The sequence below is a fragment of the Aythya fuligula genome, chromosome 1, assembly GCF_009819795.1.
Source record: "Aythya fuligula isolate bAytFul2 chromosome 1, bAytFul2.pri, whole genome shotgun sequence".
Taxonomy (NCBI): domain Eukaryota; kingdom Metazoa; phylum Chordata; class Aves; order Anseriformes; family Anatidae; genus Aythya; species Aythya fuligula.
The window spans coordinates 65,340,405-65,357,989 of record NC_045559.1 but is presented as its reverse complement, the minus strand read 5'-3'; the positions used below and the strand labels follow the sequence as shown (position 1 = coordinate 65,357,989).

The window sequence follows — 17,585 nt, the reverse complement described above, 5'->3', positions numbered from 1 at the left end:
ATGTTAAGGAGCAGAAGAGGTCAAGAAACAGAGAAGCAGGTACTAAAAGCTGAAGTAAAGATTGAGCAGGATGAAGTCTGAGGGATCCCTGAAGCATGTCTGGAAAGCTCCTCAGATTATTGTTGCCCACAGGTACCTCATTTTAACTATGCTCAGTGTGTGTCAGAGCACACATGGACACATTGCTTGAGCTGCTGCTCACCTGTTCACATTGTTAAAGCTCCTGCAGGCACAAAAATGAAAGGTACAGCTTATGCCCATCACGAATTCAGGATCCCAGGTAAGGAGGTTCCCAGGAAAGAAGACATGCTTATTCAAGAGACATACTTAAAATCTCAGAGGACACAGCTCAAAATAAGGTAACTGTTTTGTCTTCCTGCCAATCTTGCTCTCTGGTTAACAAATAAAAAGTGCTCCACCTGGGTAGGTGGGATTGAGTCTTACTGATGGCTACTCCCAAAGAACATACCACCTCCAATTGGTACAGGGAGCATCAGAGTCTCCTGAACGTCTACACTGACTCACATATGAGTCATATCTGATCATGCCACCAAGTCGAGGAAATATTGCTTAACAGAGGTAAGAGGATTGCTGTGTTTAGGGGCTTTCCAGATGCTGAATATAACACAAATGCTTTGAAAAATAGGAGAAGATAACATTTGCACTCCAGGAGATCCAATTTCAGTGTTTTAAGGGTGCTGTATAACAGTCAATATTGTACTACAAAATGCTGTTCTGTAATCCAGAACAAATTCTGTTTTTTTTTTTTTTTTTTTTTTTTTTTTTTTTTTTTTGAGAAGGGATAACTTGCATTCAGAGCCATAAAGACAGAAGCAAAAACATGAGCAAAAAGACTAAAAGTTGTACCATCATGGTGGTATTGAAGCCCCTTGAAATAGACATGACTTTGAATATCTTCTGGATAGATCAAGATTCGGAAGATAATAATAAGGTGAGTTAATAATTTCAAATGAAAGTTTCAGTAGAAAAATCCTGAGAAGAGGCATGAATCCCTCCTTGTCCCTGTGGAACACTAGAGATGGAGGAATGCTTTGAGAGGTTTGAGATCTTTTTCTTTTTTTTTTTTTTTTTTTTTTTTTTTTGGGCTGGTTTGCTGACAACTATAGGTCTTTTCAAAGAAATAGCACCTAGAAACAGTGGAGCTCCGCTAGGTTGGTAATTAATAAATCCATGGAGGCTCCTTAACTACTCAGCAAGTATGTTTCAGTACTTGTAGGAGCATGACTATCATTGGGATGACAGGCAGGTGGCATTCCTGTTACCAGCACTGTTGATGGTATTGATTTTTTACACCACTGGACACACTGAAGATGTTGAGCATAGCCTCTGTATGTGCTAATAAGTTCATGCTGAATTTTTTCCTAGCTTTGAACAGTAAAATTTCCTACTTTCTAGTAAGACTCATTCTATTTATGGGGAGGAATCTCTTTTTGTAATCCCGTGCAAGGCAGAATCCAATGTTAGGCCTGGCTTGATCTAGGGAACCTATAAGCAACTCGAATGCACAGAGTTACTATTGCTTTGTTTCCCACAGTTGTTTCACTCAACACAGTGCTATAATGGCCACATTCTGATGTTGCCTGGTAGTCTTAGATTTGAAGAGATGAGAGGAAATCTGTTCAGTACTTTAGCACCATGATATGATAGAGCATCTTCATATGTCTCAAGAAAACAAGTTGGTCAGATGCTTATGTTGCCTTTTGTGGCCAACAACTGCTAATGGGATTTCTCCACTGAGGACAACATAGCTTGCGGATGAAACTCTTTAGAGATCACTTGCAGTAGTTGGTTGTTGGTGACAGATGTCTCCTGTTTCCTTGATTGGTGTTGAGGACTGGAGAATGAAAAGTTACCCATGAAGATGCTGTATCTGTTGGAAGCTTGTCCACTGGTTCTTCAGTGAGGAAGGGGGTGATAGGTGATTACCTCTTGCTTTTTTCTACTTCTTGCAGGAAGGATGCCTCTGAGAATCTGCAATGTAGAGTTCATGTGAGCAGGCTGCAGTGCTGTGTAACTCATTCACTGTTCTAGGATATCAGTCTTTTCGCACTCAAGTTCTTTGTATCTTGAAGTCCTCCAAGGCTGCTGCCTACCATAGCCATACTGCAGCTGTGACATTCTTGGACAGAGAGAAGATGACCACATCATACAAACATGAATAAGATTTTGAGGGGAATTAAAAGCAGTTTCATTAGGGATAGCTGGTAGGCAACAGCACTTTGATTTTGTTGCTGCAGGGAGTTAGAAAGAACTGAAGGATTGTTTCAGATGGTTGGCCACTTTTATCTTGACTGGGTGTAGAGGCCACAAATAGGACAACTGCAAGCCAACAGCACTGCTATTCTGGGGATTTTTATTTGACTCATGGTGGTCACTTACAAGCAGAGACAGGATCTGCAAGGACATGAGCTTCAAGGAGAACAAGAATTTACTAGGCTACATGAGAAGGAGAGATTTAGAATTTATCAGTGCCACGGAGATGTAATTAAAGACAAGCCACTAGACTTCTTCTTGTGTTTGTAGTGTCAAAAGGCTGAAGCAACTCAGGAGGCTGAGTAACACAACTCTTTGTGGAGAGAGAGAAAAAGTTAGGGTTTCCAAACAAGCTGGCTGCTGGCAGTACACCGTGGAGTTACCACAACCCCCCCAGAGTCATCTGTCTGCCACTGCTGTGTGTGGTTTTATTAACAAACACTCTAGAGATAATCTACCTGGCCACCAAAGTCTGTGAAGTTATTATAAGGCCAGGCAGAAATGTGTCTGGTATTTCTCTGACAAGGAATACTATTGGACTGCAGATGGCATAATTCTCAATTCCCACAACCTTACAGTGAAACCAAATTATTAGCTGGGAAAAAAAATAAAAAAAGCAAGGCAAGCTGTTCAAATGCTGCACTCTTCCATTAAGTGTGCATTTCTTTGAGAATTTCTGGGAATATTTTGAATAAAACTAGACAGAATTATTTTCTTTGCTACAAAAATATTTTCTGTTAGAAGAATGCTGATGCTGAAATTGAAATGTTCTGTAGAAACATGTCAATTTTGAAAAAAAAAACACATTTCAGAAATGTTAGTAAGACTGCAACTCACATTTTATCCCCGCACATTTCAATTTGAGTTTTCATTTCAATTAGAAATGTTATATAACTATGAAAATAATCAATCCTGGACTGAAGTGTTTTTACTTTACTGAAACAAATGTTTTGATTTTCCCCATCTACTTCTGCTAGAACGTTCTTTTACTGGAAATCATGTAATTTTCCATTTGTATTCTATTTTAAAATTGAAAAGCATATTGGAATTACAAGATTTTGTGAAACAAAGGAAAAAAATCAAGCCTCCTCATAGCTCTAATTTGGGTGAAGCAACAGAGGGTTTTTGTTTAATTTTCATATGTCGAGCTTTGTATTTAACATCTATTGGTAAAGGGCACCATCTTACAGGAAAACAGGGAATCATCATGTATGACACTGCCTTTGCTGGGGCAAATGGTGAACACCTTGCAGATTTCCCTGGGAAAAGCAATGTAACAGGCTTCAGACAGCTCTGCAGAAGAGACTAAGATCTCTTGCACTAGGGGATTAAATTTTTCTTTGGTATAATGTGGGGGATTAGGAAAAATATGACACCTGCAATGAAGGTTATCGTTACATTTCTGCTGGCACTAAACCATGTGGGTCAACACTCATACAGGGCTAGCTCATGCAAATGCAACTACATATTATAGTTTCCACAAAACCTCAGATCCTGGGGAAGATATTAGCATCTCCAAGTGAACAAAAGCCTATTCCAAAAATAGTTAATAAGTTCAAGGTAACTTTTACCGCAAGCGAGTCTTGCAGCTATTGTGTGTGTGTGTTGTTTTTTTTTTTTCCCTTCATTTCCTATGTATTCTAAGATTTTGAAATTCTAGAGCTTGCTTTTCTAATTAGCTTCAAATATGCAAATCATACCAATTTGAATAGCTTATTAATTAATTTCATATATATATATCCATGAAATTGTGAGACAGTAATCTTATGGTTTCAAGTGCTTAAGGTAAATATAAGGGAAGTCAATTGCATTAATTTGGTTATGCAAATTGCCTTAGATTGACAATTACTGGACCGTTAATGAAAGAGTCCCTTTTTATACAGCTGAAAGCCCTATTTTTTTCATGACTTTCAGAGGAAAAGCAGAACAATTGGTAAAGTATGCCTATGCAAATTATTCTTAATTTTCAGGATGTTTTAATAATCCTTCTCATTAGCTCTGGGTAAATGATGAGTTCAAGTCTTATGGTAATTAGGCCTAGGGGGTTGTTCCTGAGAAACAAGTAGATATTAAACGCTATCAGAGATGCAGTGCTCATCTCCAGGCACAAGGACTGGTCTGACTCGGAGAGGCAGGTGCGGCTTGCCTGTGTATTATTATTTGCATTTTGTGGGACGGGGAGTCAAAGAAAGGCCTAGAACATATAGATAATGAAGGCTCTGAAGATAGTGAGCCATGAGAATAAATGTTGAAAGGCCAGCTGTGTGCAGGGTTTCTACGGATGCCAGTGAGGCTGCCCCAGCCCAAAGCAGACTGAAGGGATGACCTTGGGAGCAGACCAGACCACTGAGCAAGATGGAGACTGCAAGTGTGAAAACACCGAGTTCACAGGTCTCCAGCTTTCCTGTGCTCCATTACCATCAATGCCAATGGTTTCCTCATTGCTGTTTCTAAGTAGTCCAGTGGGTCTCACTATCTTTCCTATGGCAAAACTAACATGGCTTTTAAACACCAAATTCATCACTCTGATGGAAAGGACAGTCTTCTTTTCCTCCACCCCTTTAGGAAGATTTATGTTCTCTCTTACATGGATCCTTTTTCTCTTTCTTTTTTCTTTTTCATTGTCTGGGAGAGAGGAAGGAAAATCTGTGATGCTGGTATTCCAAACGGAGCACAGCCTGGTTCTGGTTTTGGCTCATTCCTAAGGACAGTTCATTTTATCTCCAGGTTCTCCCATCCCAAACACCCAGATAAATCCATCACCTCATCTTATTTGTAGCAGTGCTATGAAAGCACTGCTGCTCTGGGGGACTGCAAGTAGAGTGAGGACTTCTGATGTGGCTCGTCTGCCAAGGGTCTGGTAAGACCATGCCACTGATTTTGATCTTGAACTGAAAAATAAAAGACTGTTCAAAGCATTTGTATCAGTCTTAGTTACTTTAAAGAGATGCTGTTGTGTACTGTAAAAGATGTGGCCTTTTCCATTCCTCATACGCCTTGCCTTGGAGAGGGTAATAGCAGCAGAGTTCTTCTCTGAGATGAATTTCCTGAGGAGCTTTCCTTGTCTCCAACACCTTGCAATACTCCACAGCACTGAAAACAAGCGTATCATCTACTGGCTGCATATTCCTTGGGGAATGATGATCTGATGAATTAAGCAAATTCCTAGAAGCAAGTCCATCTTCTGTCACAGCTGTGCTTGTCTTCTGTGCACTCAGCATTTGAGCCACTTCTTCTACTGCTCTTTGTTAATTATTTATTTATTAGCTGATAGGATTGCATGGTGTGGGAAGACGATTAGGAAGAAGAAATGATGAAGAACAGATTGAAACTTGATGCTCTCTGCATAATGGTGTCACGGGGGTTTCTCTGAGCAACCTCAACTGCATATGTGAGAAAGGAGGAGACCTTCATGGTCTCCATCTGTGAAAAGGTTTGCTGGAAGCTCAGTATGAAGGGTTGTTTTACTGAGGTGTGCTTGGCAGGAATGCATGAATCCAGTCAGCTGCATCTTTACAACTCCTGTGCAACCGATGGAAAATTACACTAGTGGTGTTAAGGCCAGAAGCAGACCTGTGGTTTGCAGCAAAATCTCCAGTTCCTTCAAATGGTAACATTTCCGTGCACTAACAGAGACAGATGTAGACTAGACCACGCGTAGGTTTTCCTGAGGAGAAAGGCAGACAGTGTACCAGCTCCAAGACTCTGCATTGTTGCCGGGATCCTTCCTTTGGCAAGCCCAAAGGCTCTCAGGCAGGGTGAAGATGAAAGACCAAGTTATGCTCTGATGAAGGTGCTGAAAGAAACTGCACATCCCATTGACACCAGGAGAAAACCCAATTAACCTTTGTTCAAATGCAACAGGACTGTGCACTGCAAGAGCCAGTGGATACAGGTGAAAGGGCAGCCTCTTTTACATCTGAGTAATGAATCTCTGCTCAAGGGATGCTGGCCAGAGACACCAGCAGCCCAAAGAGAGAGTTTGTTATGGACAATTTTCATCTGAGATTTGTAGCAGTTAGTATTTAATTCACAGGCTGCGCCTTTTCATTGCCTTTTCAATTAGAAAGTTATTTAATGTTGATGCAGAACATGCAATTTCCTAGAAATGTGGTGCTTTCAGAGGCATACTAGATCTCTGTATGTTAATGTGTGGTACAATAGAGCCTGTGAACCATTCTGGGATTGGAAATGCCAATAACAGGCATTATCAGAGCATTTTATAGGTGGTCATATGGAGATTGAAGCTAGCTGTTACAAAACTACTGAGAAACATTTTTTGTTCTGCACCTCTTTCCAAGAATAGATGATTATTGATTTTATGAATTTGTCGGTTAAAAAAAATAGTAGGGATGGTTTGGATGAAATGCAATGCTCACTGTATGTGATTTACTATGTTCAAGTCTGATCAAACAGATGAGACTCAAAATCCCAAGCTCCAAATATCAATTTGTTTCAGTGTCTTTGTATTAACAAGTGCTTCTTTATTGCTGAGGCATCTTTGCTGTCATGTCTGTTCAGCTTAGGAAAAGAAAACACTTGAACTGGCTGTGGGTGAAGCAGATTTTCTCCTAGTCACTCAGACAAGGCTCAGCAGATAGCACCGATGACTGGCATCTCCCAGGTTAAAAATGGATTTTGAGACAAAAGACTGGGATGGGACCAGCTGGGATGTCCCACTGCTCTGCGACATGGTCAGGTTTACTAGTAAGTAGAGCCAGACAGACATTTTTGGCTATCAGTCTCCTGACCATAAGCAGCAACCCAACATAAACAGCGAGGTCATCTGGATGCAGCTGGGAATGGGTCCCATTTAGCAGATGTCTAGGAAGATATATAAAGCAGAAGTCATTTTGTTGGAATGTTGTGCCAGACAGTCCCCATGAAGAACAGACCAGTGAGGGAAGGTAAGAGCACAGCTATTTTAAAAACCGTTGTCTAGTGAGAAATAAAAAAAACAACACCACCCTTATGTTTGTCTGGTTGGTACATATGAGCGTGCAAGGAGGGGTGTGGGAGCTAAAAGGGTGTTATATTGTCTACATTAGAAAGAGTAAAACTAGTTTAGGTATGTTTACCCTCGATTACAAATCTGGCTGGGAGGTCACATTCTCTTGCCTACCAGCCAAAAAACACAGTGACAGCTTTATATAATGGGAACCTCAAAAATTCCTGTTGATCTGGGCATTTGGGTGTGCAGAATGGTACCCATCACCATGCTGAACTGCTGCCGCGTGCCTGGCACAAAAACTCTCACAAGGGGCAACAGCCTCTCCTCTGGACTGATGGTATCTTGGCTGAAGAAAAACAGGGAAAATCACTGATACTGTAGGCAGAAGGGAACTAATTCCTGCCTTAATGAAAACTAATCACAGTGCTCCTGAGAATGGGAAATGTGATCTCTGCTACCCAACATTTTACCTAAATCTGGGGAAAGCAGCGGGTTAAAAGATTAAGGAACACATAAACACATAAAGAGCTTGTTTTTTTTTTTTTTTTTTTTTTTTTTTTTTTTTTTCCTTCTCCCGTCACCTTCGTTGCTTTCATTGCAACTGGCAGTGCAATCTGGAACCAGTTAGCAGATCTCTAGCTATGCATAATAGTAAGAGATAGTGCACGCAATGAGGTCTTGGAGAACTGATGTTAAAAGCTCTTGTAAATTGGATGAAAACCAGAAGCTTTTACAGCAAAACTGAATGAGTAAGATACAGGGGATTGTGCAGCCTTTAGTACTGCAATCTGCATATGCAGATCAGCAATGCTGGAAAATTCCTTGGGTGTTCTAAGCAAAGTAGCTTTTAGAAGAAGGAGAATAAAATGCCAGAAAGCATCTTTCACTGCTTCAAGAAATTGCCTTAGATGAGAAAACTAGCTGGATCTGAACTCAGCCAAACACCTTTTTGAACATCTAGCTTATGGTGCTTATGACATGAGTATACTAAGAGATGATCTAAGGAGTCAGAGATTTTCTGTGGTTTCATAGAAAGATACAATCTCTATGAGAGTTCAGGCAAAGTTAAAAGAAACTTCTTATATGCAAAAGGAATGATTTATCCTGGCTAGCAAACCAATGGAAAATATAATGAGTTTGGGGTAGTTCTAATGTTATTTACTTTTTTTTTTTTTTTTCTTCTGAGCATTTTAACTAGCTTTGTAGAAAAGCATATTGGCATTAAAAGGAAAATGAAATATAAGCATATCATATTGCAAATGCTGATACCAGAATATTGTAGTTTCTTTTTTTTTTTTTTTTTTTTTTAAGTGATGTGATAGAAAAATTACAAGAAAAGATAAATATTTGTCAGAAAATCTGGATATATCTTTTTAAAGAGCTCTTTACACTTAAATACATCTGCCACACACTTACGTCACCATTGAGCCAACAGAGGACAAGGCCTCTAGTACTTTGTGTTCCACCATTCGCTCTTATCGCTATTGTAACACTAACTTGCAGTCAAATATGAAATCAGGACTCCTTCCCTGAAAGCTTTAAAACCCACAAATGTTTTGGGTATGTGAAAGCCTGCAGTAATTAAAGGCATGACCCAGTCCCCAGTGCAGCCAATGAGACATGGTGCCCCACCGTTTTAAGGTGAACATTTTCACTCAGAAAGATTCCAGACAGGATTGTGCATCAGGCCTTACAACTATAGGGCTATCTAACTTTCCTTTTACTGCTTTTACATTTAGGTTACAAGGATTTGTCCTCCCATGTTGTGTATCTTCTGTTTCTCATATTTTAATTAACTAGCTTGTGTGTGGTTATATTTACACAGCAAGGCAAAATTAATTTTATCCTACTCTTATAAGCAGCATTAAAATATGTCCTGATTATTCCATCCACCTGGAATAATGTTTAAAGCAAGTATAACTAGAAGTTTTGTGGAAATCACAGTATTGAGGTATTTCCTTAAAACTGGGTCATAAGGAGAGTCTTTCAAAGCGGGAACTACATGCTTTATTCTTGCTGTGCATTGCTAAGATTGGTAGTCACTAGTAACAGCTTGAATACTCAGGTAAACTGAGGAAGGAGCCATTGGCATTCACTACTCCCTTTTCTGCAAAAAACACACATTTTAATCTTTTTGCCCATATTTCATATTGTTTTTTTTTTTTTTTTTTTTTTTTTTTTAAAACAGGAGTTACACAGTTACCAAAAGCAGTCTTTTGAAGGGGCAAATCATATTATAAACTCTGGAAATGCACTCAGAAAACCAACATTTTTTAATACAAAGGAAAAAAAAAAGGCCCCATCTTCATGAAAAAATACATAAATAAAAACAAAATAACCTTGTTCAAACATGGTTGTGGTCAGACAGTCTCACGATGCTTCTTTCTCACCAACACAGGGTGAAAAACAGGCACTGGAATTGTTGGCTAGACATGGAAGGTGGTCAAATTTTAATTGACGTAAGTGTAATTTAGGGAAGAGCTGAGGGCACCTTTCCTGATGCTCACCAGAGGCAAAACAAAGCACTGTGCACCAGCATTTGCCACTGCTACAGCTCACAACCATGCTTAAACCTGGCTTCCTTCACAGAGAAGCTGGGGCCACGGTGGTGCATTACCTGCATTACTCTAGTGATAAAGAACACCACCAGACATTAAAAAAGGCAAACCCGATCCCCCCACCCCCAATCCATTCCATCAGTAGTTTTCCCCAAAAGAAAACAGGTCATATATACATACATATACACGCACACAGGGATAGCTCAGGACTACATACAACTTCTAGGATGGCAGCAGTAAGGGTATGACAACATGGATGTCAAAAGAAGCCGCTGTGCTTCTCCAGCCCTTTGCTACATAATTTGGAGGCCTCTGCTACCCAGATGGCATTTGGGAAAGAGGGAGGGAAGGAGAGAGGGAAGGTGATCTTTTCTGCCTTTTCCAAAAGGCAAATGAACTTGCAGGTTCTTGAAACTATTTTGTGTCTGGTGGCAGCTGACGGCCAAAATCTGAGCAGCAAAGGGCGTGGAAGCCAAGAGAACCAGACAGGCAGAGACAGAAAGACAGACAGACAGACGCAGCGACAGAGATGAATGCCAGTCCCAACTGAGGTGCAGGCTAGATGTATGTCGTCCTTCCACCGATCCTTGCTCCCATTGCGGGGTGTGTGTGTGTACAGGACCGTGTCACTGGGGCTGCCTGCTCCAGGCCTTGCGCAGGCCGAACGCCCTGCGGCAGTTCTGCCTGGATAAGGACTGCAGGGTTAGAGCCACTGGTTCTCTGCCTTCAGACACATTGATTGAGGGTGAAAATGAACTCATGAGGTTTAGTGTGGCTGGAGACGAGGGAGAGGAAAGCAAGGGAGAAAAGGAAGAAAGGAGGGGGGCGGGTTAAAAGGGAAGAGTGCAGGAGAAGGTGATAAGGAGACTTAAATATAGGCTGTCAGATATTCCAAAGAATGGGAGCAGGAGCCCATGACAAATCATATGAAGCCTCTTGACACCAAAAGCAGGATGACTGTAAGGAAAGGCCTCATGCGTCTGGTTTAAGCCAGAGCTATTTTACTTCAGAAATAAAAGAGACTAACGGGAAAATCAATGTACAGGTCTCCAAGTATCCTTGGGATCTGAACACCCTTCCTGGCCTTACTTCACCAGTAGTCAGGAATCAACAAAACTGCAGCCCTCGGATGACTTCCTACCAGCAATTTGGAAACTTTTTCAGAAATGCGATATATAAAGTATTCAGCCCTCATGAACCTGATGCACAAACCACTAGGCCTGGGCACAACAGACCTGACCAGCATTTTCCAAGGGAAGGAATACAGCAAGAAAGGTTTTGGACCTCTCTAACCTTCTTCATAGGGCTGCAATTTCCTGAAACCTCTAGGTACTAAATCTCCCAGATGCCACCATGGATCAGATCACACACAACATAGTACCTTCGTGTTTTCTCCTCCTAAAACCTCATTAAAAAACAACCAACCAACCAACCAACCAAACAAAACAAACAAACAACAACAACAACAACAACAAAAAAAAAAAAAAAAAACAAAAACAAAAAACCTATTTCTATTGACCCTGGGACCTGACACAATGCTCTCCAGAAAACATGTACTGCTTCAACAGGAGGGCAATGTACCCAGGGAAATACTCCATTATTTCACACAAGCCACAAGTCAGCAATTCCCTATCCCTGGTAGTGCTAATCTTGTACCCGTGCTCACCCCTGGCTCTTGTCACATCTGCTGTATCACACTGGGTACCTGTCATGCATACTTCTTCCTCTGTACATCCTCCAGCATCCACAGACACACTCAAAACACATGAGTACTTTTATGGCCACTGAGTAGCACAGGTGGGATGTATACCAGTCCGATGTTTTGCCTCAGTCATCCTCATACATTCCCAGACATACACAGCTGACATACACAGAGGTACCCATACATGCAGACACACTCAGAAGCACTGGCAGAACCCCTCAGCAGCAGGCTCACAGGTAGGCACAATCCCTCCCTCCCCAACATCCTTTCAAGACAGACAGACAGAATCAAACACACGACATCCCCACAGTCACTGGTATCCACGCTGGTGCTTTGGAGACACACATGCTCCCACCCAACCATGCCTCTGTAACTCACACATCTGCACAGGAGCTGCCTGCTGCAGACTCAGCTGGCCACAGGAACCCATCCAACTCAGCAGGCACCTCTATGAGCATTGCTTTGGTGGCAAACAAAGATTCAGCCACAGCGAGTCTTTGGTCTGACACTGGCAGGAGAAAGGATGAAGGAAAAAGGACCCTATTGACCAGAAAGGTGTTGGCTCCTCTCCCAGCTGAGAGGAAGGACACTGCATTAGCAGCTTTCTCAGTGGCTCAGGGTCTGGTCATTTTTCTCCCATCGCTTCGGGCACTGTAGTGCAGAGCACAAATCAAACTTGATTCCCCCTCTGACACAGCACAACAAATTGGAATGAGAAACTTTCTTTGCCTGGAGGAGGGGACAGCAGGCTGTCAGTCAGCTTCACAGCACTGAACTCTGGGCTGTGTCTGCTGATGTGGAAAGGAAGGAAATGCAAGCCTGTGCTTGGGGCTACTTCTGGGATGATATATTCCAAATTTGCTGTCTTTTATTCAACTCCTGTAACATTTTCACTCCTATTATTGTTATAATAGATAGTAATCATTTTTTATCACCATAATGTTTTCCTCTGAGGAACTTAAAGTGTTTTGGAAACACTAATGGCAATCTTTTCTTAACTGAGGGAATAATAACAATCTCCAATTTACTGATAGGGAGACTGAGGCATAGGGATCTAGGCAGAGCCCAAGGAACGCAACCCACAGACCCACAGGCTCTACCTCCCAGGCCCCATATATTACATCATCTTTAAATTTATTACCTAAACATCATGCTTGGTCTTAGCACTTAGAGAGAGTTGAAGCATGGTAATGTGCCTTTTTTCTTTTTCTTTTTTTTTTTTTTTTTTTTTCAATAGCAGATTAACACCTTCTCCTTAATTTACAGAAAATTCTCAGAACTCTTCATTTTGTGGCTAGGAAGTTAGATGCACAGTGCTTACTGAGAAGCAAAGTTCTGAAAATGTAATTGTGGAGCAAGATTAAAAATAAAGCAATTTACAAGTGACTTTGGCAGAAACTGCATCACTCACTGAAATTTTCATATCTGCCAGATCTTAACCTGTGCTTTGCACATTATCAGTGGTGTGAGATGCATCTCTGTGTGTCTGTGGGGCTGGCTGGAGGGACCTGGGAGGTGTTTCCAAGTTGCTGTAACCAAGTGGGCCTAATGTGATGCAATTGGACTTACCATTCAGGTGTTAAAAGTGAGGGCTCCCCAAAGGACTGAGAAGTGCTGAATTCAACCTGGGGACCTGCCTGATCAGTACATGCCTTCTCACTCTGTGTAAATGCACAGCCATGCTAACAAACATATGCTGAGTTTGACATGCAAGTCTACACTGACCCACAGGCATGCAGATGAGCATGCCTGCATACAGAAGACTTTCAGATATAAACACCCACCCATGAACAAATCAGACTTGCACATTAGGACAGCCACAATGGCTCAGAAAACATGTTCATACACTCAGTTATATACAAAACAACTCATGTGTTTCCACCAGCAACCGTTCACAACACATATACATGTGCTTGCATACACACACTCTTTCACATACAAATATGTTCATGTCTGTACACTCTCCTATTGATTTGTAGCCCATACACAGGCATCCAGACACATTCAGGAACATGTACTACAACCAACAGAGTACATACACAAAGACCCACACATGCACACTCACATATATCTTAATGAAGGTTTTGGTCTGGGAAATTCCTTTTCAAGAAACAGAAATAATTGTCAAAAGGAATAAAGAGGAACTGCAAAATAGATGCAAACGCATACCTACACACACACTGCAGTGCCTGTCAGTCAGGGTTCCCATCACAACTACAGCTATGGCAGCTCAGCACCAGCTGGCCATGCTTTCTCTCAGTGCAGATGTCTGATGAACCTCATAGAGATTCTTGTCAGACTAACCTGTGCCAGGTGTCTCTGTCTTTGCTGACTGACCTCAAAGAAAGCTGTCCCTTAGCTCCAAGAGCAGCACCTTCCAGAACACTAGCACAAACGTCTGTCAGCTTCTAATGCATTGGGCAGAACATCTTACCTGCACCTGACCAGGCTAAACATCTCCAATTAGTGGAGTTTGTTGGCATTTTTTTTTTCCAGACTCCAGGTCTACTGGAACAAGACAAGACAGTGTACAGAAACACAGTGCAGGGTTTGCTCAAACCCACAAACAGCAAGAAAGCAACAAGCTCCTGAGGAGAAGGGGAGAAGTGTATCTGATAAACTGCCTCACACTGCTTGGGAAGATGACAACTGTCCATCCAAGATGGGCTGCTACTTCCAAAGCCCATCTGCCACAGATGTAACATATCAAGTGCTGCTAGCAGGAAGGGAATCTGACAGGACAAACCAACATACAATACATTCTCTTATTCAATAAGGGTTATAAGTGCAAAGGGTTTTCAAAACATTTCAGAACAAACTCCATCCATAGCTGCTGCTTATTTATCAGTGCATCAAAAGATTGTGCAACTTTTTTAGTAACAAACGTTAGAAACTAGTAGCAAAGGATTTGCCTAGATAAAAAGAGAAGATTTAAACATGCCAGGTAACAAAAAGACGTGTGCAGAAATCTGTAAAAACTGTATAGAAGGAAAGGATTCTTTAGAGGAAACACAGGGACCATTATGAAATTCTGTTCATAAACCCTATTAAAAGACTCAGGGCCTCTCCTGCTGCCTCCTCAGCTAAGACAGGCATTGGGAGTTTAGACAGAGGCACACCCTCATTCTTCCCAGACATCCGTAACCAGACACCGGATTCTGGGCTTTGGTTGACATGAACTTGAATTTAGACAGGGAATGGAAAAGAGAGGGAGTCTTGCCCGTGGAAATTAAATACACTAGTATGGATAGCCCTGGAGACTGAAGATCTGAACATAGCACAATTAGCAGCAATGCGACCTTCTTGACAAAATGCCAAGCATGAGTGTGACTTATCTTGCTTAACTTTAATGTCTGAGAGCTGGGCGTCTAGACAAACCTAACAAACCTAGACAATCTCGAGTCACTGGATGGGCACCTCCAGAAAGCAATTCATTTCCCCTGTCATAGGTGGAGAGGAATCAGTTGGCCTGGGAAGGTGTTTCTCTCCACAAACTGCAGAAGGAAGCCTGGGTGACAGTCATCCTCTCAGATGACCGAATTTTAACGGAATGTATATCAGAGTGATTTAAACCATGATATAGGAAGTTCTTTAATTTATACAAAATAACTGTGAATTTCTTCAAAAGAATCTATTAGATTTTCCTGCCATCGGGTTGCCAAGAGAAGTTGTGGATGCCCCATCCCTGGAGGTGTTCAAGGCCAGGCTGGTTGGGGCCTTGGCCAACCTGATCTAGTGGGTGGCATCCCTGCCTACAGTAAAGAGCTTGGAGTCAGATGATCTTTAAGGTCCCTTCCAACCCAAGCCAATTTATGATTCTATGATAGGCCCCCATTAATTTGGAAAAATGAAAGTATTCTCTCCTTTCTACTTGGAAGTCTTTTCTATGGACTCAAATACAAGGAGACTTGGGGAAAATCTTGCTGATGTTTAGTGTAATTCATCTCCTATTAGCTGTAGTTATTTCCTCACCTACCATGCACAGTTCTGCCTGTGTGGATGACAACTGAGCATTTCCACAGTCTGAAGGCTACTAGCAGGTTCCCTGTTTTGTTTTCTTGTTCCAAGTGTGGCATAAAAAGACTTTTATGCTATTCTATTAAATCAACAACTTAGACCTGCTGATCATTGTAATTTCCCTCTACAAACTTGGCCCAATCCTAATCTCTCTCTAGTAAAAGGGTAACCAATACTGTTTCCAACATTCTGGGTGAAATTAGAACAGAAAGTAGGACACTTAAGAGATGCAAAAAAAAAAGTATTAAAAAAAAATAAATGTTACAGTTAGAAACTATCTTCTATTCTCTCAAAAGACAAGAAAAATCTGTCAAATTAAATATTTAATTCATTCAATATTTCATTTAATTTCTTTAAGAATTTAAAAAACAAAACAAAACAAAACAAAACAAAAAACCAAGGAAGTTGAACAGAAGTTAAAATAGAACCAAAATATGAAAACATTTTGTTTGAGAAGATCAAAGCAAGGCATTTTGACTTTTCCAAATTGTTGTCTACATTTTCTCCTAAAGACAGCACTGAGTGAAAACTGCTGTCACTTTTCTGCTTGTGATGGATTGCCTCTACAGTACACAACAATTCCAAGCTGGAATATTTATTCAACACTAACATCATTCTGCAAATTGATGATTGATTTGCTCTTCATTAACATCTTTAGAGCAATTTTCTTTCGATCTTGCTACTTTCCTGTCTTTACTAAGCTGGATTTTGTAAAATATTTTTGCCTGTGCTCATAATGTCAGCAGGTCCTTTCTAGTCTTTCTTTTGGGAATCTTTGTACGTCCTGCCTGTCCTTTGTCTATTTATTCAGTAATTCTATACCCATCCACCTCCAAAGAAAGAGGAAAAAGCTTGCCTGATGTGATTTATTCCCTTGAACACCAGCTGTTCATTTCAGTCTCCATGGCTCATTCAATCCTTCACCTGTCTGCTGAGATGGGCACCTCTGGGGCCAATCAGTGTCAGTTGTTCTGGTGGAGTTTGTGAGATGGAGCAAACCAAACTGGGCTGAAACTCTGCTACTTTGTTTTTCTTTGGGCTTTCTGTTCTGTTTTTAATTATTTTTTTCCAAATTAGAAACTAAACATTATGAGCAGGATCCTCTAAACAGAGGTGATTTGGTCTATATTTCTTTTGGAGGAAGCCTGGGTGAGGAGGCACCAGGAGGATTGTTGGTTTGGTTCCCGCAGTTCCACCTCGAAAGAACTGACCTTTAGATCTCTATGGGGTGGAGAGTATTGAACTGCCATGGGAAGCAAAGCATAACACTGGGTAGACCAAAGTGCTGGCCTGGGACTTTTCTGGAAGCTTCCCATGGCAAAAATAGCTTTTTCACTTACGCTCCACATTTCCCATCACTTTTCCTGCTATACAGTTTAATTCATGCCAGGCGGATTATGAAGGGAAGAGAATGATGCAACAGTCAAAAAGTCCTTTAAGTCGTTCCAAAAATTAAAAGAGAATAAAAACAAAACAAAACTAAATAAAAAGAGAGAGCTTCAAAACTAAACAGAAAACCTCTGAAAACAAACTCAAAAGAAAGGAGGAAGGGGGAGGAAAAATAAAGAACCCGGGAAAGACAAATGAATGTTAGAGCAGGCACGATCATGGACAGACGCCAGCTACTTACGTTCACCTCGGTGATTGCTATATCAACAATGCTACCCACAACAATCAAGGCGTCAAATGTATTCCATGCATCACAGAAATAGTGCTGCATGTGGCAGAGAAGCCAAGGAAACAGAAAGAGAGAGAAAGGAAGAGAGAGAAAGAATGAGAGAGAAAGAGAGAGAGGGAGAGAGAGAAAGGGAGAGGGAGAAAAGAGGGAAAAAAAGGAAAAAGTAAAATAAATTAAAATAAAAAACAAAACAAAACAAAACAAAGCATGAAAGAGGGAGAGAAGAGGAAAAAAATAAGAAAAGAAAGAGGTTATGTGGGCATATTAAATAGTCTCTTACCACTCTACAGTATTGGTTGCTCAAACCTCTGTAACGTTTCACATGATGGAGGGTATCAACAAAAGCCTGGTTAGTCAGAAAGTTACTCTCAAGCATGTCTACCTTTTGGAGGGAAAAAAAGCACA

General features: G+C 41.1%; 1 protein-coding gene across 1 annotated transcript in view; it reads right to left on the bottom strand.

Annotated features, from left to right (window-relative positions):
- The window catches only part of CACNA1C (calcium voltage-gated channel subunit alpha1 C), a 432,625-nt gene that overhangs the window by 34,237 nt on the left and 380,803 nt on the right, over positions 1 to 17,585 (bottom strand). Inside the window, 1 exon segment of the mRNA XM_032187967.1 lies at positions 17,133 to 17,216. Coding sequence (XP_032043858.1) covers positions 17,133 to 17,216 — 84 coding nt within the window.